Source organism: Hirundo rustica, chromosome 7, assembly GCF_015227805.2.
Source record: "Hirundo rustica isolate bHirRus1 chromosome 7, bHirRus1.pri.v3, whole genome shotgun sequence".
Lineage (NCBI taxonomy): Eukaryota > Metazoa > Chordata > Aves > Passeriformes > Hirundinidae > Hirundo > Hirundo rustica.
The window spans coordinates 34,419,431-34,447,158 of NC_053456.1; the positions used below are offsets into that span (position 1 = coordinate 34,419,431).

At 43.2% G+C, this 27,728-nt stretch overlaps 1 protein-coding gene across 2 annotated transcripts in view; it reads right to left on the reverse strand.

Moving 5' to 3' along the window:
- Positions 1-27,728, reverse strand: part of ERBB4 (erb-b2 receptor tyrosine kinase 4) — a 576,525-nt gene that overhangs the window by 270,097 nt on the left and 278,700 nt on the right. For both annotated transcript variants that reach the window (XM_058421395.1, XM_058421396.1), the window contains exon 3: positions 1,405-1,591. In XM_058421395.1, the coding sequence (XP_058277378.1) occupies positions 1,405-1,591 (187 nt within the window). The remainder of the gene's footprint in view (positions 1-1,404; positions 1,592-27,728) is intronic.

Genomic DNA, 27,728 nt, shown 5'->3' on the forward strand with positions numbered 1-27,728 from the left:
TTTCTGGCCTTGGCCTCACCTCACTTCTCTTGTCTCAGTTTCACCCAGCCTAGTGTCTTTACAAGGCATTTTGAGATTCAAAGACCAGAAAAAGGTATACAAAGAAAGAGATAATGCTGTTATCACCCAGTGCTGTGGCTCTGTGTGATGTGAAGGCACAGACAGTCACAATGAACTCCCTATATCAGAAAGGTGAGCAGAAATATGGGAACAGGAGAGGAAGAAATTGGATTATGACAGTGACAGAGTGAAGAGTAGTAGATGGCAGGGATTTAAAGACATTTGGGAAGCACTCTGATATTGGCACGATGGCCTCACTAAAGAAAATTGTTCAAAGTATTACCAGAGGAAAAAGCCTAATCAGAGTCATCCGAAATTGGTTTATTTTGTAAAATATTTCAGGCCTTCTTTTCCCTCCTGTTTCTGGAAGCCTTGCTGTACAGCCTGGTGAGGCTGCACAGAGAACTGTAAGCACTCATGCTACTCTGAATACTGACAGACAAAAAAAGCAGAGAAGGAAGGGTGCCTAAATAGTTCAGAAGGCTCCCACCTCTCTGTACTGAGGTTTAGTCTCCACAGCCAGCTCAGGTCAGTGATTTTCAGTCAGATTTTGGCCACTAGCAGATACAAGGCCGTACCAAAATTACCAAAGTTTAGGGTAGAAACTATGCTAGTTGATGAGGAACCAGGTATAAATAAAATACTTCCAGGGAACTCCCTAAGAAGAGTCACTGCCTGCTCTTTATTGTCACAGTCCATCGATAATTTTCAAGTTTTAATCTTCCAAACCACTGACTCTGGATCCTCAGATGGAGGAAATTAATTGTTCATCTACTCCACAGCATGATTCAGCCCTGAATTTACAGGTAAACATAAACCTGTGGACTTCGCTTACATTTTTGGCTCAAAAAAATAAGCATTTTTCTCACTATAAGTAATGCACTATTTTTGTTTAGGAGAGAGAGTTCTAAAATTAAAAAAAAAAAACAAAAAAACAAAGATACAGAGGCACAGGGGATGCTAAAGCTAAGGTAACTTGGCAGAAAATACCCAGCACCTGAAGCAACACGTGCAAAAATCAAGGATCATAAGGAAACCAACAGGCCCATGATATCAACACACAGAAAAAAAGTTCACATACTCTCTTCAACAATTGTTTTTGTTTCAAATATGCTCTTGCCATGACTCCCACGGGCAGCCTTTGATCATTATGGAGAGAAGTATTTTTGTGACCCAAAAAAAGAATGATGTACCAACAAACCCCTCAGAGAACAAACGACTGCCAGGCTCTTGTGGTACCTCAGTCTGCTGCAGAATGCAAGGACCGAGGGCACCGGGGAAACACCCAACAAGCTCATTTTTTTTCCTTGCAATTAATCCACCACATTTGCAAGTTTCACTTACCTGTCAGATTCCTCAAGCCAAGTTCCCTAAGTCCAAAGTTCCCATCCTTCCTGTAGTTAAGGAATATGGCCAAAGCATATCGCTCCTCGTAGAGCTTGGTGCCACGGACGATGCGCAGGTTCTCCAGGGGCAGGTATTCAAACTGGTTCAAAGCCACCAACACATAGCCAGTGACTTCTCGGATAGACTGAATGACAGAAAGGAAACAAACACATCAGGCATGGTCCATTCTTAATTTTCCTGAATTTCCCAGACAGTGGATGCTTTAGAACAAGATGCTGCTACCCAAGACGAAAAAAAAAAAAAAAACCCCGACTAAAAAACAAACCACCCAGAGAACAGATTCTGTTTCAAGTTAATGATTTCAAGCAGATTCCTGCTTTAATTGTAGGGAGTTTACTGGAAACGGTTGTTTAAAAGGTAGAAAATAAAGAGGTAGCCATTTTTATCAGTTTATTGAAACTTGAACAGAAATTCGCTGTGAAATATTAAGGATTGACAAAAGGATGACTTTGCACAACTCAAAGCAGAGAGCAGGTCAAAGGCCTCTGCAGTACATGAATAGAATCCACTGGGGCAATGCCACAGTTCAGATGAGATTGTCTGTCTGCAAGTTACTCTGTGTTGTACAGTGTGTTTCAGGGTGGGACTGAAGGAACATAACATGGAAAACACCTCTAGAAGAGCTCACCATCAAACAGGAACAGATGGGAGACAGGGAGGGCAGTTTGGAAGAGGAAATAAAGGTAACACACATCTGCAATAATCTGTACCAACATCCATTGTTGAAACATCTGTATTAACACCCATTTTGTGTGCTACCAGATGGAACCAATGACTGAACATTAGCAAAGATTCATCGTCAAGTTTCATCTGGCAGTGCTGGAACCATCCACACCCATATATCCCAGTCTTCAATCAAAACTGCTATGTAGACCTTTAGCAAAATGATTGCTGCACCTTGGAGTTGGCTGAAATCTTTGTTGGCTTTAGATTAACTGCTCAATAAACCTCCTGCTCATATTCAGGAATTGATTGCCTGGTCTAGAAAGGGAAAAATCACCCCAAAACCCAATAACTAGAAAAAGTTTTTCAAAATCAAAGACTAACACACCTAAGAGACTGTTAGGGGAAAAAATACAGAACACCCCAAACCCAGAGAAATATGCTCCCTTAGAAATAAAGTTCATTTAAAGGAATTGAAAGAAATGGCCTAGAAATATGCAAATGAAAAATGACATTTCAACACAACGATCTCAACCATCCTCAGCAGGGCTTGGCACAGGCTGAAGGATACTCCTGGCCAGATCCTGGAGACAGAATCTCCATGTTGGAGAGGATCTCTTGAGTCTGTTTCCCAGCTAACCCTGTGCCTGCAACCGCTGTGCAGTCGTGTGTTCGTGCGCGTGTGCATATTTTAATGGCTAGAAATTGATAACGCTACTCATGTGATTAAGTGCCTGCACTTTTCCCTTCCCTTTGGCAAAGTCGATACCTTAAACAAAACACTGAAACACTGAAAGAAAAATTCTGCTCCGGGTAACGTGCCCTGACTACAAGCGACGTGAGGGGAACTCCAGTCGATACTGTAATAAAAACAACCCGACAAGAACAGCAGGCAGAGAATTCAACGTGTCACGTGTGTATCATTAATAAAGAAAGGCAGCAGCGGATCTGCAGCACCAAGGACGGGATCTTGCTTTGCTGCTTCAGTGCTCTGCCACGATTTCACGTTTAAGTGTGCACAAGCCCGTTAATTAGGCTTATAAAAGCCTGCAAGGTTATTAATACGAGTGGCAGTGTACATGAGGAATGATTTCTCAGCCACAAAATCGAGGTACTAGCTGTTCTTCTGAAGTCAAGCGTTTGTACGCAGCTGAAGCTGCTGAAAAAGCTGTGGAGCCATTTCCAGACCTGCTTGGCATCTAAACAAAGCCCACTGTCCTGACAGGACTCTGATGAGAACCCGGTGAGTGCAGGTAGGTTGAGAAGTACGGTTCAACAGCGAAGTATTAAATGTAGAGCTGCATTATGCCATGGGACATTAGTTTCATTATAATCAGAAGCTTTACAGCACTTTCATGATAGCTCTTTGCCTTCAGACATTTGTGCTTAGCCAGTTTGGTCAGGAATTTGCTTTTCATCATATGCAAAATTTTCGTAAAGTTGGCTTTTTTTAGCATCTCCTCAGAATTCAGGAAATACTTAAATTACACTCATGGCTTCAGTTTCTCCACTGATATTCTAGGGACACTGTGATTGCTCTAATTAATTTAAATGGATGTTTAACTTGGAATTGAGTGGAAAAAATTAAAAGCAGTTCCAGAATTGCATCTGAACAGGTCCTCCCTGCCAATTGTTGTCACTTATAACCACATTTTCTATTTTTAGGGTATGTCTCACTGCCAAACAGCAATTCCACCTGAAAGGGCTGCAATTCAGCACTGAACTGCCACACACACAGAAGCAAATCTTCATTCCAAACTTGGAAAAAGAGCCAAAAAAGTCCAAAATAAAACAAAAAAATAGCCCACCAGAGTAAATGGCAAAGTTCTGTCGCCCATAATTGTGAACTGCCTCGGAAGCCCTGCACTTTGGCTTAACCAACTGAAATGACAAATTATGGCAAGTATTTTGACAAGCCAGAAGGTTCTTTGCAGTCCCATGGCTTCCACCATATTGCAACACACATTTATTTGCTGGAGACGCTGCCATGTTCATGCTTGCAAAACAAAATTATGAAAACAAAGCCAAAAGGGTTTCTAATTTCCTAGGAAACAACCACCTGACCAACCAAATCTAGTAGTCTAGTAGTTATATTAAGACAGGGTTTCATTTGGGTTTAAATTCAAATAGGAATGAAAAATGCAGAACGATAACTTGCTTTTGCAGGGTGGTTTCTGCCTGGTTTCTGGTTTGCAGGGTGTTTTCTTACTGGTCCAGCTTAAAAAAAATGCATTAGGAATGCAGAAGGCATCTAACTCCGGGCCAACACTGTCACTTTGCCAGGCACTGCCAGTTTTAACATGACTCTCACTGAAAATGGACCCCTGCCCACTTGGAGCTCACTCCCAACCCTGCTGGAGCCCCTGCAAAGATGCCTGTTGGCTTCCACACTGACTCACAAGTCCTCATGCCAGATGGGACCAGATCTCCTCTCCTGCACCTCATGCCAAGGTCAGGGGTCATTTAAACCTCTCATCCTTTGAACTGAAGGATGGAGACTTCCCTGGGCAGGTGTTCTGGGCTCGAGTATCCTAATGCTCTGCTTGAGCTGCTCTGCTCCAGCTGCCATCTGTGTTCCCAAGAAGGCAGAGAGACTCACAACAGTGAATGCCACCATATCCCAGTCTGATTCTCCTGCTAGGGCTTGCAGACACTTGCAAAAACACATTTCCTGTGAGTCTGTCCCTCAGGAGAGACAGAAAGGAAACTGAGCCTGTTGAGCATCAGCCCCTGGATAAGGACAAGCTTTCAGCACAAAACAAAAGGAGTGGCAGGGGGACAAAGTATTAATCCTTGACATTTCTAGTGCCTAATGAGCTGCTTAGAAAACACACCAAACCACAGGGTTCTGATATATTTACCAGGAAAAAAGCTCTTTATCTCCATTTTCAAACAGGAGATGAGCACTTGTACTCCACAGTTTGCTGCCCCTGTGTCCAGCAGTGTCCTGCACCCCAGGAACAGCCATGTCAATCTACAAACCAGTCTCCTGACAAACTCTAAGAGCTCCAACATAGGCAATTTTTTGGGTTTTAAACCTAAAAATAGCTACTCTGAGGTAAGAAGAGAGCCAGTGAAGGTGCTGCCCTCCCCAGGGGTCCACCCCAAGATGGGCAGCCCTGCAGAGGGTGAGGAAGAAACTCAAAATGACACCGAAAGCAGAAGGGATCTTTTTGGAGGTTATTTTTCAGGTGATGAACTGTAAAAATGAGCTCTAGACAGCCCATTCCCTTAATTACAACTAATATTAGCTGAGCACAGATTAAGCACTCGAAGCTCCCAACAGCAAAACCAGAATTATCCTGTCAGCTGGGAGTAAATGGGAGTAAAATTGTGCCCTGCCATCTTAAATCGTCCTTCAGTTTGAATCAAGCGAATCTGAGAGAAGCAGAGCAAAATAACAGCGAAAACTTCATCATTCCGCCCAGAACAACAGATCAATGAACGATTAGGGAAGCTGATGTTTCTCATAAACACTACCAAAGCTTCTTAACATCCATCAGGAAGGCTGGGCCGTGGCAGAGGCACCGGAGAGAACTCTATTGTGGGGTTTATTTCAGCTGCAGACACATTTATCCAGTCGCTGAACCTGATCTGGTAATGTCCCTTCTGCCTCCGCTGATCACTCACTTGTCAGAGCAACAAAAACCTGCTACAGGGGTCAGCTCACACTTGTGGGACCACTGACAGTTACTTCTCTTTTAGGGTGTTTTTTCCCCCTTTTCCATAGAAACTAAGAACATTTTTATCTACTTCAGTCTCACTTGAAAGCACTGGTAAACACAAGCACAGGAGGGGAGGATCACCTGAAGAACAAGTGTGTTTAAATCACAAATATTAAAAAAAGGAAGCGCTTTTCACATCTCAAAAGGACTGGAACAGATTATCTCACATTTTGCTTTTTTTATCAATTCAAAAGTATGCGTTTGTATCTGGTGAGAACTGCCTAACATCGAACTGGCCAAATTTTGAGGAAACAAATTTTTATTATGAGAAAAAACCCACACTACAGCAAAGTCAACAGTTGCCTAACTTTAAGTAAGTTCAAAAACTCAGTCAGGCATGTTTGTGTGCATGCTGGTATCCATCAAGTAATTTTCTTTTTTTTTTTTTTTTCCATACATTTTTGCCCATGCAATGCAACATACCTGTCGCTGTCACAATTTAAAAAAATTAACATTTACTGAATAACCAACCCTAAAGTAGTCTATGAGCAGCTACATCACCTGCAATTCTAACTCTGGGAGAAACAATAACAACCAAAATATGGAAACAGCAATTTATGGAGCTCAATTAGCTGTTCCACCCATTGCTCATTGAGGGTTGTGAATTTCTAACAACACGAGAAGCTGAGATTTTCAAAGCAGTTTAGGTATTTATGGGATCCAGCCTTTGACAGCTTCTCTCACAGCTCCATCTGTATCATGAGAAATACGTGGCACACACTGACATTTCTCCTTTCTGGGAGGACACCCTGTTTGGAGACTATGCCAGAACTATCATGGCATGCACACGAGGAATTTTGGCCCACTACAAGCTTGTGTCTTGTCTCCTTCCACACTGTGCATCCTTTAATTATGTCAACACTTGTGAAATTGTGAACACCGGTGGTCTTCCAGGCACTCTGTACAAGCTTCAGTAAAAACCCCTTAAGTTTGAGCACACTGATCAATACCAGAGCACGGCTTGTGGAAAACATTTGCTAGTGCCTGGTCAGAAGCAACCAGTGTATCCTAACTAGAGCTGCCTTGGCAGCTGCAGAAAGGTGATTGTCCACAGCAGTAAAGGTACAGTTTTTATTCAAATTGGTTAATAAAGAAAGAGGATCTTCTGGTAGTCTTTCAATTTGCATTAGGGTGTACTATTAACAGCCAAGGAAGGGCTTGGATTCAATTGTGTTACAAGCCGTGCCTGCACTGTGGCATGCTGCAGAATGGAACTGTGATTCAGTTATTTATGGCAGTTGGTAGAAACTGTAACTCATACTCTTTCCCTCACAGACATCTGGTCCTCTTTGGTAATGTGCTTACAAAACATCCTGAGCAGCAGCTCAGTGAACTGAACACAGCACTCGATTCCCTCAACTCTAAAGCAGCGGTCAGGCAGATGCGTCTTTTCTTAAGGCCACTGGAAATTTGTAAGGATTTTGCTACATAATTTACAGAACCCACCTAGGGAGTCATTGAACTAAAGCTCTGTTTTCTGAATGGCTGGTCTTTATATTGCATTAATCCAAGAGTGGGACTTTTCATACATTAAAATAGGAGGATTAGCTGTGCAGTCATTTATTTACAGTGCTTGATGTAGGAAACACACTGTTGCTTATCTGAGATAAGTTTGGCTGTGTCTGAGCTAATATACATTACAGTAGGGTCTAGGGGGGTCTTGGAAGAAAAACAAATACCAGTCTAGAAACTTTTAAACTCCAGGACAATGTCCAAATCTGGCATTTGGAAAGATAGGTGATGGGTAAAAACATGGGGAGCCTTTGAAATATGCATCTTGACTGATTTTTAAAGTACTGATGAGAAAACAATTTGGGACTTGAAAAACAAAATAATAATAAAATAACAAAATAATGTTGGAATGGGAACATTAAGTAGAAATAGGCAAATAACAGGAGCAAAAACCCCAACCCTTTTGCTTTCAAATTTTGAAATATAGTTTCTAATGACATACTCAATTATTCTGCCTGCTTAATACTTCTTCAGCCGAAGATCAGGTGTCAGCTTGCCCCATGTGTGCCCACTTTTCATTTTCATTTTGAAAACATCATCTGAACAGAGAAACTGAGCAAGGTTACACCAGTATCTGAGAGTCTTCCCAATGCTTCCAGTCTAAAACATAATTCCTCTGTTTGCATATCTGCTTAGAAGTGCCCTAGAAGCGTCTGCTTAAAACTTTGAGTTGTCCAGACCAGCTGAGAGCACACAATAAATCCTAAGCTGTTTTTGTTGAGCAACATTATGCCCTAGACAAAGGCTGCACTCTGTAACAGTCCCATCTTCACAGCTAACATCTGTCTGTCCCGAGGACCGCTGTGGAAGACACACGTTCAGCCAGTCAGCAAGACTTTTGACATTACACTGTATTGCCTGATTGGCTTCAACGTATTTGCAGTGTGGTTTTCCAGGAGAGTTTATTGTATCATCTCCCAAGGGAAAGCTTAGTCCTAAATGAGATTGAAAACACTACAATGAGAGCATTATGCTGTTACAAAATGCTTTACCACTCAGGCCGTTCAGTAGTAGCTGTATTTTGCAGACACTCAAAGCACACCAGCTTATACCTGCCCAGTTACAGAATTTCCAACAGCACAGATTGATGCCTTTCGCTTTCTCTGCTTTTGGGAGCTTCAAATCAAGTAAATCATAGTTTCTTTCCAGGCAACATAAGATTGTACAAACTGCTATTTCATAAACAAAATAATATCGACACTCTGGAAGGATTTTAGGAAAGTAATAATCTTGTCTTTTTTTATCGATTTCCCTCAGAGAGCCACAGCCTGTGAGAAGCTGAGTGCATTTGGGGGTCTCGGGACACTTTCACTGAAAAAGCCAACGTCAGGGCTGTCTTGTCCAATCTTCATGGTCACATTTACACTGGCTGCACTGCCACAGGCATCCTGAGATAGCAGTGGGCTTCACAGAGCAGAAAACAAGGTAGTGTGTTTATTTTGCAGAACAAGGCATCCTGTACCAGAGAAGAAAAGCGCATTCAATCCCTCACTGTCCCCGCACTTTTTTTTTTTTTTATGTCTAAGCTGAACTAAGTCTTAGCAGGCTGCTTACTTGGTCCTCTGGCCCATGAGACTGCTTGAAGCACCACAGGGAGACCACCTACCCATTCCCAAGTCTTCCCAAGGGAAGAAAATGCAAGAAAGGGAGGAGGAGGAGGAGGATGGATGCTCACAGTGTCTCACAGCTCAGAAGCACTCCTGGCTTCTCCAGCTTACAACCAGAGGCAGCCTGTGGCTGAAGAGGGACAAAACCACAGTGAACAAAAAGCAGAGAGGAAGAAGGATGCCTTCCCCACGACGAGTTTGAAAGGTCAAGTGTCTGATCAGAAGTCAGGTGGAAGAGTAGCCATGACAAACGCTGTGCTCTAACAGGGTGTCCAGAATTGCATGCCACGGTAAGCAGGGTGCCTGTGAAGATCCTTGGAATGTTTCATGGTCATTTAATAGAACAAGGGACCTTTATTTGTTCACTTGCTATATGGTGAGCGACAGGCTTTGTACATCAGCTGTTGTAATTGCTTTTTTCCTACTACACAGACAGGCTAGTTGGTATGAATTACAGGAAAATCTATAGTTAGACAAGTAAATTGAATGCATTTATTAACATTGCTTCAGTCTCTACTGTGGAAGCAACAGCAGCTCTTGGCTGTCATGATTCCCACCCTTTGGAATAGTGCAGCATGAATTAAACATCCCAGAAATCTGGTACAGAGGTGGAGCTGAACAACAGGACTTTTCTATTTTTTTCTATTTAAGCTGCAGGTGAAGGTGCCCCGCCACTCCTGCAAGAAAAAGGCTGTTTCTATTTCTGGACACAGGAACTGACTATACACAGTGAAAATGTGTTAATCTTGCCAAATTTCAGCTCAAGATTCTCAGTCTGTATTTTTGCAAGAAGCAAATAGCTGGCTGTCCAACCCTGGAAAAGCAGTTTGCTTATTTTTGGGGAGCTTTGCTTCCCTTTTCCAAGAAAATAAGTTTCCTAAAAACCCACCTGCAGTTTGTTTCATATGTACAACATGCACTTTTTAATGAGTATTTTAAAGGCATTTCCTGGGAGGAACCGATTTTATTTGTGCTTTAAGACATTTTCGCACACTGAAATGAGTGAATATTGGAGTTGTTAACTGTTTGTCTGATTTCACTGAGGAGGAGAATCTTTATTCAGATATTGGACTTTAGCAACTCTTATTTCTAGCTGAGCATATATAAATACAACATCTGAGCTCAACATCACACATAGCTACTGAAACTATTTCAGCCTTTTTAATGCTAATCTTTTCAAGAACAGAAACCCTGAAGAGATTCATTAATCACTGGCTTTTGATTAGGTTTATTTCCGTTTGGATGAAAAGTGAAGAGGGTTCTTGCTTTTAAAGCTGTGTTTTTGTTTTGTTTACCTGGAAGCTGGAGAATGACTCTGTTACTCAGGCTTTAATAGATTGTTAAAATCTCCTTCAAGGATAGATCCATAATTTATAAGATGTGAGCAATTAGTAAATGATCTGATTTTCAAATCCAGAGGTACACTTTAAGAAAGAAATGTCAACTCCACTTTTTGAGGTTATGCAGGATGCCACCAACCAGGGGAACACTCTGCAGTGACTGCACTAACCCTAAAATAAGATTTTCCTCTGCATTAATTCCACTACTTTTCTTCAGAGGGGCACACTGAAAACTTCTCCCATTCATTGCATTTTCTGTGTGGTTTCTGAGCAAAGCCAGATGCAGAATCTTGTAGGAAACAGGAGCTTTTAAAATCATGTCCAGAATGACCAGATATCTTAAACGTACGATTATTACTACATGCAATTATTGCATCAATGAACAAACAGTGACTCCCTCAATGTGTGCAAACACCTTTTTTTTGAATTACAGGTGAGTTTTTGAGGAGGGGGGTGTTGAAAAAGTTGTAGAGAAAATTATTCCTCTCTTTTTGAGACACAGAGCAGAAAAAGACGTCAGGTCTTGGCATAAAAATTCCAAAAAGCTTAAAATTAAGTCTTTAAGTAATTTTATTAAAGGAAAAAAAAAAATGGGTTACAGGGCAAGAGATAAGTGAAGAAAGAGGAAAAGCTCATGATCAGGAGTGGGGAAGGACAGATCCAGACACCCATCATTCTGGCACTATCAAATTTCTGAGTGCCTGAGTTTGCAATCTTACTGCTTATTTTTTATATCGTTTTGTTCTTTTTTAAAGGGGAGCATGGCAGGAAAAGTGTAATAATACCCTGTACAAGACATAATTTCTTTCAGTACTCATCACCAGCAAACGACTGGACAAGCGATCTTTTGGCAAGAAGTAAATTAGAGGAAACCTCTATATTCAAAAGTATTCCTTAATGTGCTGAACCCCACACAGCAGCTTGTTGAAGGAAAAAAAGCAGAGTGGTTATTGTCATAGCTGAGGATGGAAGAAAAGCTCAGTCATTAAAGTCATCACAGAAACAATGTTATTAACTACAGGGGAATAATCTCAAGGGAGTTCTGACAGTGATAAAATAATGCAGGAAGCTAAAACCAGGCCATCTCTCCTCACCTGTTTTTATTAATACCCTTATCACCTTTTCCTGAAAGTGAGCTCTTCAAGAGCTATTGTTGTGCTTAATAATTAATCAAATGAAGCCTAGTATATTGTCAATTATGTATTCTGAACCCCAAAAGAGAGGGTGCTCACTAGTGCACCCCTCAGCTGGGATGTTCCCTTCATCAGGTGCAGTCCAGTGGCCAGACTCCCAAGGGTAAGGGACAACAGGGGAAAAAAAAAAAAAAAAAAAAAAAAGGTTGGGAGAGGGGAAAAATGACTGTTCAAGGACCCAAATACATCAAAGGGCCAGCAGTGATATTTCATTGATATTAATTACTTTACAGTCTGTAAACTCTGCAGAAAGGGCCAGCTGCTGTGAGCCAGGACCATCAAAGGTCAGATTATCATGAAATCATTACAGGAGAGGCTGTTTTTACTTGGCATACAATTGCTAAACTTAAGCACATGCCACAGAACCAACAGGAAAATTGATTATTTAAATACTCTTCTTTTAACAAATAGTATTACCATTTTAATTACATCAGTATTAATTTCACTCTAAAAGGTGCCTGAGGATTTTGCAGAATTAAGTTCTGCATCTGTGGAGTTTCCAAAAATTTCAGAAATTCTGCATGACATAGGTGCGTGAGTTTAGCTATACATGGCTTTTTACACATTTACAGATACACATACGTGTTTTTTAAAAGCGTGTTTGTGTGTTGTATTCCTGCCGAATTTCGTGTCTTCAGATTTTTGGGGCGTCTAAAAATGCAGTCCTTAGGTAGTTTCCTCACTGCATGCTGCTGAGAGATAAGGGGGAAATCCTGGCTCAAATGACAGGTTTTTCTCAGCTCTCATTCTCCCAGCACCCAGCCTGGCTTGAAAGCTCAATTGGCAGCTACAGCACCAGGTTTAAGTTGCAGGCATTTCTGGCTCCAAATGACTTTTCTTTTTTACCCAATTCTCTTCTACTTGTAGCTACCAGTGCTTTTGAGAGGCACCTGGGAAAACAGAAGACACTAGGTCATGGGTGTTTTACTGCTGGAAATGGAGCATCCAGTCTGTGCTCAGCATCAGCTCCCTGTGTCCACACACTTCCTAAAGTCCCACACACTTCCAGATGTTGCAGCTGCTTTTTCCACATTGCTCCATGCCCTGTTCAGCCAATTATTTTTCTCCTCCCTCTTTTCTTACCTGGTGCCGGACAGGTAAGAGAAGACACCTGGACTCTGACTATCCATTATTTATTCACAGCTGCTCTGAATTTCAGTTACTGCCCTGCACGATCTGACAGGTTAAGGTGTTTGCCCTTCCTCCCAACCCAGTCTGCCCAGCCTGAGAACTCCCTACCAGATACACCAAACACACCTTTCAGGCCTCATAAACGTCTTCCTGAATGAATAAACCCATTGGTTTTTCTCAATTCAGTAATTTCATTTGTTGAAAAATTAGTTTTGTGAATATTAAATTGGACAGCATAGATCCTGATCCTTTGAAGTCAATAAGCATAATTTTACAGGCACTGAACCATGTCCTTAAAAAGGCAGGGTACGCCCAAAAAAATCATTTGGTCTTACAAAAACCCTTCAGAGGTATTTACAAGATGTCTCAAACCCAGCCTTTTCGGTCCTTTAAACCAATGAGATGCAACAGACTTGTTCAGTGCAGAGCACCCAAAGATGCAAGTATTTGGAAGAGTTTGGGTATGTAACTATGTAATTCTGCTCTGAATTCTGTGTGTGAGCTGGCATACGCCACGCTCTGGCGGTGCCATGGGTCAGAGCAGGAGTGGCTCATGTTTAGCTCTGAGATCACAGATGGAGGAAGTTATTTACAGTATTTTTCCTAATGGGTTTCCATGGATGACTAACCTTTAAGCTGAATTCTTTCGCATCCTACTTTCCCTATGCCTGTTCCACTACTTTTCTATCCCTACTTGACCCTGCCAGTCCATGAATATTTGATGCTAAATTAAAGCATTACAAACTAAGAGATAAATTCTACCCGGGGGGCAGACCTCACAGAGCTTAATTACATTTGGTGGTGTGAATGTTCAAGACCTGATACTGCAAGAGCTTTGGGCTTCAGCTTCTGTTGAACCAGAGCTTGGGAAAGAAGGGAACTTGTCACCTGCCCAAGCCTTCTCAAAAGCCAAGGGGGCTTATTTTATTTGGCATTTACCTGTATGCTGCCACTATCCTTTAGCTCCAATTACTCCAAGGTATTGGCAGCAATTAGTAGACCATTTAAGCTTTTGTTCTGCACACAAAACAAGCCAAACTCAGCTCTTCTCTTTCCTCCTCCTCTGTTCCCCTTCCACCAGCGCAGTAGTTCAACTCTCTGCTTCGCTGGTCCCCAGGAGAGGATTTAGCAAATTTTCCTTTGCCTTCAGAAAACTGCCAGCCTTCTTCCCCTCTCCTTTGCATTTAGGCTATAAGCTTTCCAGAAAAGGGAAAGGTCTGTGTCACACAATGCTCTTACACTGTGTAATGAATTCTTAACTGAAATGAAGTTGAAAAGTCAAGAGGAAAACACAAATTATCAGTACTTACAGAGAAACAGCCGTGATCTTTGCAAGCCAATGCTAAGAGCTTAGTGAAAAGAGCTGAAAGTTGCTGATCCATACAAGCATTACTTTCAAATTACTCATTAAAAGAGAGCTGATGGTAAGGTCTGCACATCCTGCAATCACATCCCAGCAATCCTGCCCTTTCCAGGCAAGGTTCACTGGCCTATCCATGTTTTCCTTGCCAGCAGATCACATTTGGCTTGCACTGAGCCAAAGTTAGTGAGTCTTAGTAGCCTCTAAGTATCAGAAGGCACCCCTCTGTCTAAAGAGATGACTGCAGCCCTTGCGCTCCAATGCTTTCCCTTGCCAGAATATCGATCAGAATGGGGCAATGGCTACATGGAACCCCAAAAGTCCTAATGGCAGGGTTCACAGCAAACTCCAGGGAATAAAGAACTGGCTCTTGACCCAGATTTGGCTCTAAGGGATAAGATTTGCTTGAGAAACTTCATTATCACGGCCTTTGCCACTCTCCCTGCAAGTATGAGACTGGAGATACAGGTGTGAGACAAGCATCTTGAAGGCACTGGAGGCTCATCCTCATCCCTCTTCAAATACCAGTGTTTCCAATAACAAGGCAAACTGCCATTTTCCTGTTGTAGTCAAAGTCAGCTCACGGGATGCCTACAAGTTAAATTAAATTAAAATGTCCTTTGCTTTAGCTGTTCTTGATGAGATTCATAACTAAAGCTGAATCCATTAAAGCAGACAGAACTCCAACCATTTCAGTATCGCTCGCTGGTGGCCATGAAGTCAGCAGAGATACCTGAGGCCAAATTCACTTGATTGTTCCACAAGAAATCCTTATCTTTAATCACAGGCTGTATCACAGGAACCCCCAATAGTTTTAAATAATTATGTTCGTGCTCTAACTCTTCATGGGAACTGGAAGTATCTTTGCCAGAAAACCATTTCTTCTTCACTACAGGACACCCAAGGAATGAGACTGGATAGAGCTGCTAATGGGATTGCATGTGTGTCTCTGTGTGTGCCCACAGAGGGGAGGGCTACAGAGCAGGAGGATGGAAAAAATATTTGCCTTCTTCCAGGGGTCCTCACAGAAAGTATTTTTCTTCTAGGAAAATTGTGCTGGGATTAATTTCAGCTGTACCAACAACATTGAATGTTTATTTCAATATTAGCAATTACGCAACCGGCCAAGAAGAAGGAGATATTTTCCTTTCAGAGAAGAAAAGAAGCTCAGGACTAATCTAGAGAGCTCTTGAAGTTCAGGGTTAAGACCAAGAGCTCCCTTTGATGTCACCAGAGGCTTTGCTTTATTTATCACTATGTCCTCCTCTGTGATGTCCATCTTCCCTGGCAGAAGCTCAGCCTTGGTCTGGGCAGGAGGACAAAGAACCACGTGAAAGTCAGCTACACCCTGCGTACTTCAGCTGAGGCAGCCACAGAGGGTTCTGAACACTGAGTCAGAGCACCTAACACCGTGCTGGGGTCACAACCAAACAGGATCCTGAAGCACATCAAGGATGGATAATGAAATTTTGCTATGGGTCAAGATGCTAACATTTCCAGAAAGACAGCATTACACCAGGCATGTGTGTTCATCTTTTACAGACACTGGCTGCCTTTCCTAGGCCCTGCTTTCCCAAGCTTTAGTAGGAATCTCTCTAGCAGCTGCTGAAGGGCTGATCATGCATGGTGGCCAAATGCTCTTCCTACTCTTCATGTTCTGATTGAACTTTTTACCTTGAAACACAGCACTTGGCTAATCAGCATCATTTGTATTTCCATATATAACATTTGCTATTTCTGAGGCACAGCTAAGAAAGCAGCTCTTCAAAGCTACTTCCTTACACAAGAAAACTCAGCACAAGGAAGACAGGCTGGAATAAGGAGAGAGGGAAGGAGCGCTGCCTTCTAGGTGGGCAAAAATGCTGACATGACAGATCTTCTCCCTTAATCAACTTAATTTACCTTCTTGAAAGCTCATGATGACAAACTACCTGGACTGGAGCGTCCTGGAGCTGATATCCCTCAGCGTCCACTGCAGTAAATTATTACCTAGCTCTGCTGATGGAGATAGAGAGAGGTGATAGTGTTCCACAACAAAGGATAAAAGGAAATATCCACCACTTCTTTCCACTCTGCAGCCATGCTACTAAGAGTGCTTAGATCAGGAACTCAGTACTATTAAAATAAAATGTTTCTTTTTTTTTATTATTTTGAACAAAGGTGAACGAAGGCTATAAAACCCCCAAATATTCCCTAATAAATAGTAAGCTGTGCTAGAATCAGGTAACTGAGTTTATGCTAAGTTCTAAAATGTATTTTTGAAAACAAATTGTCATTCAGATATCAATAAACATTGTGCACTTTTATCATCATCCTGCTGGGTTTTGACCTGCCAAATTAGCTATTTATGTTATGTATCTTCAATTCCTGATTTGTCAGTATCCCACTGCTGCTATTCCCATGCTCTCCTCCTCTTAGAGGTGCACTTGTGTTGCTATTGATGCAGCTTGCAGCTCTGCTCCTCTGTGCTTGTGCATTCTGCTCATCAGGTAAGCTTCTACTCACCACACATGGGCACAGGCTGGGGACAAAGTATGGGATACCATGGCCAGTTCCTGCCGCCCTGTAAACAGCGACATGACTCGTGGTGACTCTGCAGTGTGGTTCAGCTTTGGCAGCTCTGGATTTAATTGCACACCCCAGAAGGACACAGCCCTCCACATACGCATGAAATGCAGGGCACAGCCTTTTACCAAAGGTCTGGAATTGCTGTGAGGCACCAAACACGGTTCAGGGACTAGGACACCAGGGAAGGAGGTCAGGCCCATGTAATATGGAGGTAGCAAATAAGAGCCAGAGAGAGAGATCCCTCCATTCCGCACTGCTGCACTGAGGTCAGCACAAGAAACAGAATGCCAGGAAAATGTTGATTAAAAGCAGAACATTGCTTCTCGTGAAAAATAAAAACCACCCTGGTGGTTTCAGGGAGTGAGTTAAGAATCTGCCTGTTTTCATAATGCAGACAAGTGCAGAAGAGAAGCGCTGGAAAACCAGCTTTAGTCCTCTGCTGTGTCACTGGTGAGCATCCCCTGAAGCTGGCAGCTACCCTGGCAATCCCCAGGTGAGAAACTGTCCAGCACACCCCTCACTTCCCATCACCAGAACCATGTGAACCCCCTACCTACCACCTTCAGCTCTCCTGAGGCTCAGCGTGGCAGCTCCTGAAAAACCCAGAGGAGGATTGCACCGGCTTCCTTTTGGGAAGTACTCGGACCTCTGAGTAGAAAAGAAAGGCTGCTACTGGCCACCACAAACCAGCTGCTTTCCACCAGCACTCTCGAGGCAATGGTGCTTGGTGGGTGCTGTGACAGAGCTCCTGCATCTGCAATTCCTGCATGGGAAATAATCCCCTGAGCCACCAACACATCGACCAGCTCTCCTCCCTGATCCCCCGTGGGCTGAAAGGGCTGTGTTTGACACCGGCTGGCACCAGCACAGCTCCTGCACAGCCAGGTAACCACAGGCACTTATTGGATTTTTTCACTTGGCTAGGTATTATTAGAACAGCACAAAGTGCTGTTGCCTCCATCATTCATCATAATCACATTTTTTTTCTCTAAAAAGCCTCAGATCCTGGGCGTTTCGGCAATGGCGAGATTTGTGGCACTGGCCTTTTCCCCTCCTCCTGAAGGTCATTTGTCAGTGAACATTCGTTCACAAACTGCAGCCAGAGCTACGGCATTGACTCAAACAGCAGATATCATAACTGTTTATGAGGTACTGAGACACAACACACAACTCCTACCTTTCTCCAGAGTTTATTTCATTAAAGCAAGATCTATTTAAACTGTTCCGCTGGCATCGCCCCCCTAGCCCACTACAACAAAACTCTTCTGTGAGTGGCACAGAGACAGGTAAGAAAAGCTGGGGAGACTGCAGGGCTCCACTCAAGATCCAGAGGTGGGGGAGAGCAGCAGGTTCATGAACAACAAAAAGCACAGCTGCTGGTTTCCCCTAGTGCTTCCTGGGGGAAATTGTCTTGAGACTAACAGTGTGGTGAAGATGAGCTCCAGTAAACCTCTGAGGAGAGGCCACAAGTATCCCATCAGTTATCAATGGATTTGGGTCCCTGCCATCCACCCTGTGATTGTTTTTCCAATCCTTGCTGGAGCACACTGGCACAGGAACCTGACAAATCTGTTTGAAACCAGAAAATTACAGTCAAAAGGGAAAGCCACTGAGCAGGTACACACAACCCTTGGGTGCTTCAGGAACCTGTCTGGGTAAGGGGAGACAGCACTAAAGAAACAGCAAGTTTATCCACCAATTTACCTGCTCCCTCCTCGTATCTGAGCCAAAAGTCAACACATGCTGGCTCGAGCTGACTCGCAGTTCTCGCATTTATGATCCTGACCACCAGCTTGGAGTGAAATTCAAGCCCTGGGGAGACCACACTAATGATGCAGGAATTGAATTACATCAAATCTCCTTGGACAGTGAGGACCAGCAATCCCAAAAAACCACTGGAGACAAGTGTGGATGACCCAAGTTAGGACTTTGAACAATCAATAATGTTGATGATGGTGGGATTACATGGTGGAGATTGTTAAGAAACTTAATCCACGAACACCAGAGGTTTGTGTCCAAAAAGGAGACAGAGGAGTCCTTTTACTTTATTCGAATAAAGGGAGAGGCCATGGGGCATTTCCCCTGGGGTCTCTCAGTTTTTTGGAGGACGCAGCTTCCTTTTTATCCTAATTTCCCGGCCGCACTTCCCTCTCTCTTTCCCCATTGGCTGAGGTACTTGAGAGGTACAGGCTTCCCGAAATGCCTAAGAGTCCCCTTTTAATGTATAACCCCCCCAAATATTTAATTTTTGGGGGATTTATGGGTTTTTCCCCATTGTCGCTTTCATCTTTCAATATTCAATTTCATTTACAAACAAACCTATGGTTTGTTTGTAAAGGCAAGTATCTTTTTTTCCATTCATCAATCAATAGAACCTTTCCCATTGTTTCTCTTATCTCTCAGTGCTAGTTTTATCTACCAGCAGACCCAGGCTTGTTTGTAAAGACAAATCTTGCCATTCCTCTCAAGATCACCCAACTCTTTCTCCAGAGGCTTCAGACAGCAGGAGCCCAGAAAAATGAGGCAGGACAAGGAGGACAAAGACACCAAAGGTGCTCCTGCCTTATGTGGCTGAACACCGCATCCTGGGTTTCTGAGGAAACATGGGCCGGCTCACCTGCAGAATAAAGCCTGGGACAGGAGTGACCAAAGGAACCAGCATGTCCCCAACCTATCCCTCAGTGCCACAGGCCCAGTGGGGAAAGGCAAAACCATCACTGCTGAACATGGAACAACAAAATAACCCAACATTTTCCATAAGACAAAGGCAGAGAGAGAAAGAGAAGGCACCAACTCAAGAGCCAAAATGGCAGTGCAATAACAAAATGATCACTCCCAGCCCATGCCTGGCACTTGCATTCCTCAAACACCAGCCTTACTCAGATGCAATTAAAAAGCATTGGCAATTAAAGATGTCAGTGTGACTGACCAACCAGAAAAACGTAAATAACAGAGCCCTAAATTGCATCATTTGGGTAAATATGTATTTATACAGTTTGGAAAGAAAAGCCTTGTTATTCAACTGTTGGACAGCGGCAGCGACACAGGAGCTGTTCTGGTTTATAATGCAAATCATGTAATTTGGGACACCCATTATGGGCATTAAAAATGCAAAGTAAGATCCATGTGAAATGCTGTTAATTTGCAGTAGCCACTTTTCAAAGTATAATTTCTCGGGCATTTACATATTTTTTCAGTTTAAAAAAAGAAATTGAACACTATTTAGAACATTTGCCACATCTTGTTTGTTGGATCAAGATACTTTTGAACTAAAGAAACAGGAAAATAGCAACGGAAACTGGTAAATTACTGATTTTCTTCTTTAAAAATATCAAATATAAATTAAATATAGGATTCTCATATTCCTAATAGGCCAAACATTTTTAATTACAATCTGATGTCAACTGAATTGTATTATCATCTTTGACAGTTCATGGCTCCTGGAAGAATATTTATGCTGAGAAAAGAGAGACACAGAGCATTCAACAGGGAGAAACTCCAATTTAAACCACAGTTGTACTCTGCCCCACACAACCTGGCCTTGAGCAGCGATCAAGAGGGAGGAAGGACCAGTTCTAACTTCAATAACAAGAGGGCTCAGCTGGCCAAACAAGAGTTTCACAGCTGCTCCAAACCTTTGGTGTAATTCTGCATGTTTCAGCTCTATCCCTACCATTCCATGTGCCCCAGTGAAGGATTCTCTGTGAGGACAGTGGCCAGGAGGTGCACACACCCACCACACATGACTGCCTGCACCTTTGTCCCGTAGGCATCTCAACAACCTGTGAACCTTTCCACACCAGGGACTGCTGTGTCTCCTAGAGAGGGGGAGCTGTCTTCTCCCTCCCTTCAGAGTTGGCAGATTTAACTTCCAATTTGCAGATCCTTAGAAACACCACAGAGAGTCTTCATGGGCATTCAGAAGATCACTCTGTGCCTGTGTTTGCAATGCCAGCTTCACCAGGCTGCTCTCCCTCAAAAGGGAGCCTGGAATTGGGGTCTGCTCTGCAAGCAGCTTCCTGGTACAGTGAGAAAAGGGGTATCCAGAGAAAATGAAGGACAAAAAAGTGAAAAAATGATGTTTCCACTGCAATGCTGCTCCAGGCAACCTGGTATTTGGGAACATAATCTTGAATTGCTAGAAAACAATTCTATCGATAAAGTCCGAAACTGAGATTTTATTTGTAGGTATTTCTCTTTGCCTTAGTTTCACTGGAATTGTCCCAAGTGCACACCTGAAAAAGCCATCACCTGGCCTGGGCTGTTCTCAGCTGTGAGCATCCCTCTCCTTTCACAGAACCCAAAAGTCTGTCATGCCCAGGGACCGCCTGCAGTCACAGGCAGGCAGAGGCCGGCAGTTCTCCTGCGTGGTACTAATTCCCAGAGCTGAGCTAGAGCACGGGAACAGGATCTCTGTGTGTGAGCCCTGACCCTGGCCCCGCCATGGCAGTCAGCACATAACCTACGGCTAGACACTTTGGCATGTGCTCCAATTGTTCCTCTCCAATCCAAACCCCATCCTACATGCTGAGGAGCAGACAAATCCACAGGCTCTGACAGTGTTTGGATGATGTCCAAGAATACTTGCTAGCACTCCTGGAGGCTATTGCACAGAAAGTATTATTTAAACCTGGCCACTTTATTTTTTTCCCAGCGGCAAGTCAAGCAATAACCCTTGAAGTAGTGAAGCCAAGCCACAGTCTTTGTCAGATTAACCTTCCTAGAGGTCCTCTAAAATCAATTACAAATGTTAGGTCTAAAGGACCAGGCAGATAAAAGTTCTAACCCCCTCCCTTAACTTCCATTTCAGGTTGCAAAACCAATCCACAGTCCCATTACAAATCAGATCTGAAAAATACTGCTTGATTATTTTTTAAAGAGCTCAAACTAGGTCACCAAAAATAGAGTCTCTAATGGGCTAAATGCGGAAAACGACTGCTCAAAATTAACAAGTTCCTGGGCTCCAGGACTTCACAAAAGCTTTTGAGTTGATTGCTTGCAACGACACAAACTGTATCTTCTGCCACACATGGCAAAAACCCAGCCTGCCAGATGCTAGGCGATCATTTGTGCAAAGTGAAACGTAGTTTTCAAAAAACCATAAAGGGATTTTTTATTCTTAGAAAATAACTCTCTGGCTTCTTTTCCCTTCATTAGGAAGTGCTTTATAAGCATGGCTCCCGAGACTGGCCGTCTGGGCCAGCGCAAAGCACAGCCTGTCAGCTGCTGCTCTCACTTTGGTCCCACGGACGTGGTGGGGGACAGCATTTGGTCCCTGGACTAACAAACCCACAGGATAAGGATTTCCCTCCATGGGATATCCAGCACCAGGCGGTAGATCTGGAGCAGTTTTGCTGGTAGCTGTGACCAGAAGCCTAGCCCATGAAATGCTCAGAAACCCTGCCAGGTTGTCTTACTGAGCTGCTCTGCTGAAGTGAGAATCAGAACACAGGGGACTATTCACCTGTTTGTAATTCATATTCAAAACCAGGATGCCCTCAACAATCACGGGGCCAGCAACTACCAAGGGCCGTGGACCACAGTTTAGGGGCTGTGGCATCAACACTCATAGCTTTTCCATAAGTCACAGCAGTGCATGAGCAAAGCACAGGATCTTGGGGATTATAGGAAATGTGCTGGTATTTTCCAGAGCCACCATTTGATCACACACACCCCCCAAAACCAGTGGCTAAACCCCAGATGAACAAATAGGTCCTAAGAGTACCTACCCTGGGCACCCTACCCTGTCACACCTCCTGCCCCAAACACAAAGAGCAGCCAGCACATCACCTCCGCTCCCTGCAGCACTGCCTGCTGCCCTATACTTAAACTCAGCATTATTTTGAAAGGAGATAAAGCACTGGGAGCATCCTGCTCTGGGGACAATCTCTGGTTTCACTAGTATCCCTGGGATACTGCACAGCACCTGCCCCTCTCCTGGTTGCTTCCTTCCAACCCAAGTGGATCAAATGCTGTGAAAACTGTGATAAAGACTCTCAAAGTCATGTTTCATAAATCTCTGGTAATAAGGGGAAAAAGTTTATGTCCTCCGACTGCTTTCTCCAAATAACCTTCCATCTTCTGAACAAACATGGCCATGGAAAAACGGAAGCTCTGCCAGATTTATAGAAACAGAGAAAACACCCTTCTGTGAAGTACACACAGGTCTCAGTAGTAAACAGCTGTGCTCATGTTTTGGACATTAGTCACCCTCTGCACAAAGCTCATGAAAAATTGATCAAAGCCAAGGAGGAGGAGGAGGCTAGGGCAGACAAACATGTTTGAGACAGCAGAGCAAGAAAACATCTGAAAGACAGAAAGCTGAATTGGTACTTCACAGCCCTACCTTCATCAAATGGTCAGTCAGAACATTTCATCTCTGCCTGTTTACTCTCTGTAACATTCTGCCTAATACCTGAGACCCTTGCATAAGGGATGCTTCAGAACATGCCAAGCAGGAAGCCGACTCCTCTGAAGCAACCCACTGTCAGCAGGAGTGTGACTTGGAGATCTTCAAAGCTGAGCGTGTCTACTCAAGAACACTAACAGGGGGGATTGGGTGTGCTCCGAGTTTCATTTTTGCTGTACATGCCTACCAGATCGAGTTTCTCACAGAAATGTCACTTTTCTGCAGACAGACTGACCTTTACAAAAAGTGAAGCATTAAAAAAAAAAAAAAAAATTAAAAAAATCCATGACTGAAGCCCAGCCATATATTAGAGAGAACTCCCTCCATTTCTTCAGATTTGCCATCTAGACAGTGAGCACCTAACTGCACTTGCCCTTGTACATCATGCTACACAACATGATAGAACAACACATTGATAACCACATGAAGTGTGAAACAGAAGGAGAAAGCTCTAGACATATCCTTCTTTTAAAAATTGCGTATCTCAGAGTACCCAGACAAGGGGATGTTACTGACTTCTGGGTAGGTGACATGAAAATAACACAGTTTTGCTTTTGTTTTTAAGGCACATCATTCAAATTTATGCTTGTTAGCTCAGGTCACAATTTTCTTTTTAGGAGGTCAATAGAAATAGAATACTAAGATTACAAGGGCATGTTTTACACTGGTATGTTCCCATATTTTCCATTCAATCCTGCTGCATGGTATGTGGGAGTCCGGACAGGCTTTCCCCACACTCAACACGAGTGTGGCTTTCCAGCGTGGGCAGAGGTCTGCACAAAACCACCAAAGGTTACTGTGATACACTGCCACCAAAATTGTCTGTGGGACTGACATAGTTGAGACTGTAGGCACTCGTGCCATTCCAGCATATTTCTGTGTGTGTCTGAGCACTGTTCAGCTGGCATTCCTTTTCTGGACATGGACGTAGGAGTTTGTACAGGGAGAAAGTAATTTTACAGGACCATAGCCTAAAGTCTTCTCAGGCAAATCGCCCCCTGATTTCAAGAGAAAGGACTGTCAGATTTTGAACATTTTTTTACTCAAAGACCGCTCTGTCTTTATAAGTTGATACGTTTTAACACACACTGCAATATCCTTGTTGCCACGTAACAGAACTTCCAAAGCTTTATAAGCAACAAGAGCTTGTGGATGTGATACAGAGAGTCTAAGAGAAGGTAGATGGAGTTTATCAAGTGAGGATTCAAATCCCCATTCATTAGCGGGGTTAATTTGTCAGAGCAGACACTAAATTGCCCAAATCTCAGCTCCTTCTCTCCTTTCCTTCTATCTTCCAAACATTATTTCCCTTCCTTTAAGCAAACAGACCCCCAACATCTCCCATTTAATGGCTTTGGGCAAAAGCTCCATCTTAAAATCTCAGTTCAGACCCGTGGCCCAGAGAAGAGTGAAACCACAGATTCTCAATCAAGCTTTAGCAAAATTCCTGATTTGTACTCCAACTTCAAACTGACAGCAACACACAACATTCCTGCGCTCAGGAAACCAGCCTGATGCAACCAGGCCAATGGACACAGCTTTAGAGAGGAAGATGGACTTTAGGCATATGAAGTACACGACTCATCTGGCAATTCCACACATGGGTGTTACAGCTGGTCATAGTTAAATTTTACAAGTCTCTAGAATCAGGAATTATGAACTAAAGTGCTCCTAAACAGCACATCAGATGGGGACCCGTAAATACATAATGGTGTCAGAACTGCTGACAAGATGTGGGGCAGGGTAAATGATGGCCATGACCCTGTTCTTTCAGCTGGAGGGAAAATGAGCACATTTTCTTTTGCCCCTAAGTTGTGGGTCACAGATTCTTTGAGAGAGCTACAGCTGTAGCAGGAGTGCAGAGGGTTTTAGGAGAGGGCAGACTGCTGAGAGCAAGGGATGGATGAGGCCAGCTGGGGCAGCCCCAGGAATAACCAAAGCCTTCCAGCCATTCAGTGCTCTGAAACAAGCTTTTTCTAGCACTTAATACTTGAAAGATGCAAGTTTTTACCATACAACAACGAACACTTGTGAGTCCTTCCTTTACAAGTGTGTTCAGCAAAGCTGCAACTTTCAAGTCTCAAAAGAGGGGCATGGGGAGGGTGTCAGTGCTTTCATTAGCCATTTTACTCACAGGAATACTCATCAGTAGCTGCAGAGTCAGTTTTGAACTTCAGCAAAGAATGTTCTCTGCATAAAAGAGTAAATAAATTAGCTTTTCCATCAATGCCTCTTGCTTTTTCTTGACAAAGAGCAGTTTTTCATTACTCAAATTGCTTTGTGCATTAGTCAATGAAGCCCCAAACATTAAATTCTGCTCATGAGTTTGAAAAATTTAGGCCAGAGAGCTTTATCTCTATTAGGCACGTACATTATAGCACTCTTGCATCTCCCCACAAAACCTACCCAACCTCTGGAAGCCCGTACCCATTTCTCCTGGTTGCCATCATTAACCAGCCAGCAAATCATTCCAAAAATAAGATACCAGCATCCAAACACCTGCATATTTTTGCCACACACCAGACATCCACATCCTTTTCTAGAGAGCAGTACATCTCCCTTTCTAATGCAAACTTCCACCCACTCACATACCCCACATAATGACTCAAAAGCAAAGGCAGTGGATTAATTATGGCTCTGATGTTCTCCAGGTTTTGTTCTCGGCATTATCCAATTGTGAACGATTGGTGTCCGTCCCTGAATTCCCAGAAGCCTCCTTCAGCTGTGGCTCTCAGATGGGTGCAGCATAAACCCCAGGAATGCCAACGGAGCAGTGCTGAGTTATGTCACCATGAGATCTGGCCCGAAATTCATTACATGTCATCCCTCCAACCACATTTCTACCCAGATACTTCCACAGAACTGATTTTTTTTTTTTTTCTTATTTACTTTCTTACCCTTAGAAACCTCTTCATCCCAAGACTAAGACCAACACTACTGAGAGTTTGTTTAACTGGTGGTGCAGAATACAAATCATGCTTTTGGCTCAAGGGATGATTAAGTACTGAAGATCTATTCCCTTTCAGGCATCACTTTAAGCACATAACCTAAACACTGGAACACAGTGATACTTTTTTTTTTTTCTTTAAATTAAGATGAAAATCACCTCAGAAGCATGTAGATAGCTAGAAAAAAAACCCATAGCTACTACTGTCCTTTTCAACTTCATTCATAATGACAAAAAGCTTTCTCCTCCCTCACAAAGAAGCTTCTGCTTTCATGTTTTTGCTGTGGGCTCTTACTTTTTAACAAAAATAACACTTAATTCAATCTCAGTGCTGAACTGTTTGGGGCCTAATTTCTTATTAGAGACTAACTTTAAAGTTTTGCTGTGCCCACAGTTTATCTGATTTTTATCAACTCCTTTAATTAAAAATGGTTTGCAGTACAATATTAATTGATTTTGTGATAAAATAATTAATAGCAATTAATTCATTTTGGAGTAACTAGCATATGTAATTTTTTTTCCAGCTGTCACTGTGTACCGGTCAGAACCCATGCCCTTAGGGCAGGAGAGGTAAAACAGCAATGCTCCTTTTTCAGGGTGTCCAGAGAGGATGCACACTCTCTTCCCCTCATCCCAGTGCCTCTATGAACAGGGTTTAGTATTCCAATCACTCCTTCATTGTCCCCAACTATCCTATCCAGTGATCATCAGGCAAGTTACACAACTTCTCTCTAAAAGAAACAGTTTGGTGTTTCATGGAGGCGCTGCCCAGGAAATACTAAGACATTGCTTTTTATTTAATTATGGTCTTAAGCTATAATACTTTGCCTACTGGGAGCATCACGCACACTCTATAAAATTAAGGAATTTTTTCCCCATTCCCAGTACCTCACACCTCTCTCATACAGTGAAATCCTCAGATCAAGCACGCATCCCTGTGAAGGGCATAAGGGTTTCTCCAAAGAGAGCTCACACAGTGCAAACTCACGTCAAGTGCTTACTTTTTCCTACAGGCCTAAAACTGGCTGGGGCCTCATGTCTTATTTCAGAGAGAACTCCGTAATTACAACTCAAATAACCTCTGGCTTCCATCTGAACTCCAGAGCCCAGCTCCTGTGGAAGCTGGGAGCTGCACATCCTGTGGCTGTGCGGGGGCAGGCAAGAGGGGGCTGCCAAAGGAACAGCCACTGAGGCGTTCTGTGGGAGCTGGCAGTCCCATGGCTGTCCTGGGGAAGCAGTGACCCCAGGGCACAGATAGCCTGGGAATGCTGGGCAAGGAAATTGCTTTAGAAGCACATGGCAATTCTTAATACAGTGTCAAACACAGGGACAGACCCTGGCACAGCAGGCACACAAGGATTGTCAGGCTTCCATTTGAGAATCTTTTTCTGAGGCAGTGCAGCATTCTGCTGCTGGGAGATGTGAAGCAGAGCAGAACAGATTTTATAGCCTTTATAATCACAGAATGGTTGCAATTGGAAGGGACCTTAAAGCCCATCTTGTCCCACCCCCTGCCACAGACAGGGACACTTTCCACTACTCTGGGTTGCTCCAAGCCCCATCCAGCCTGGCCTTGGGAACTTCCAGGGATCCAGGGGCAGCCACAACTTCTCTGGGCATCCTGTGCCAGAGCTTCAGCACCCTCACAGGGAAGAATTTATTCTGTATACCTAACCTAAATTTCTTCTGTTTATGTTTGAACCCATTACTCCTTGATCCACCAGTGCAGTTGCTGAGGAAGGGTCCTTGGCCTTGCAGATGCTGGAAGGCTGCTCTTAGGTCTCCACAACTTTGCTAACCTAAACA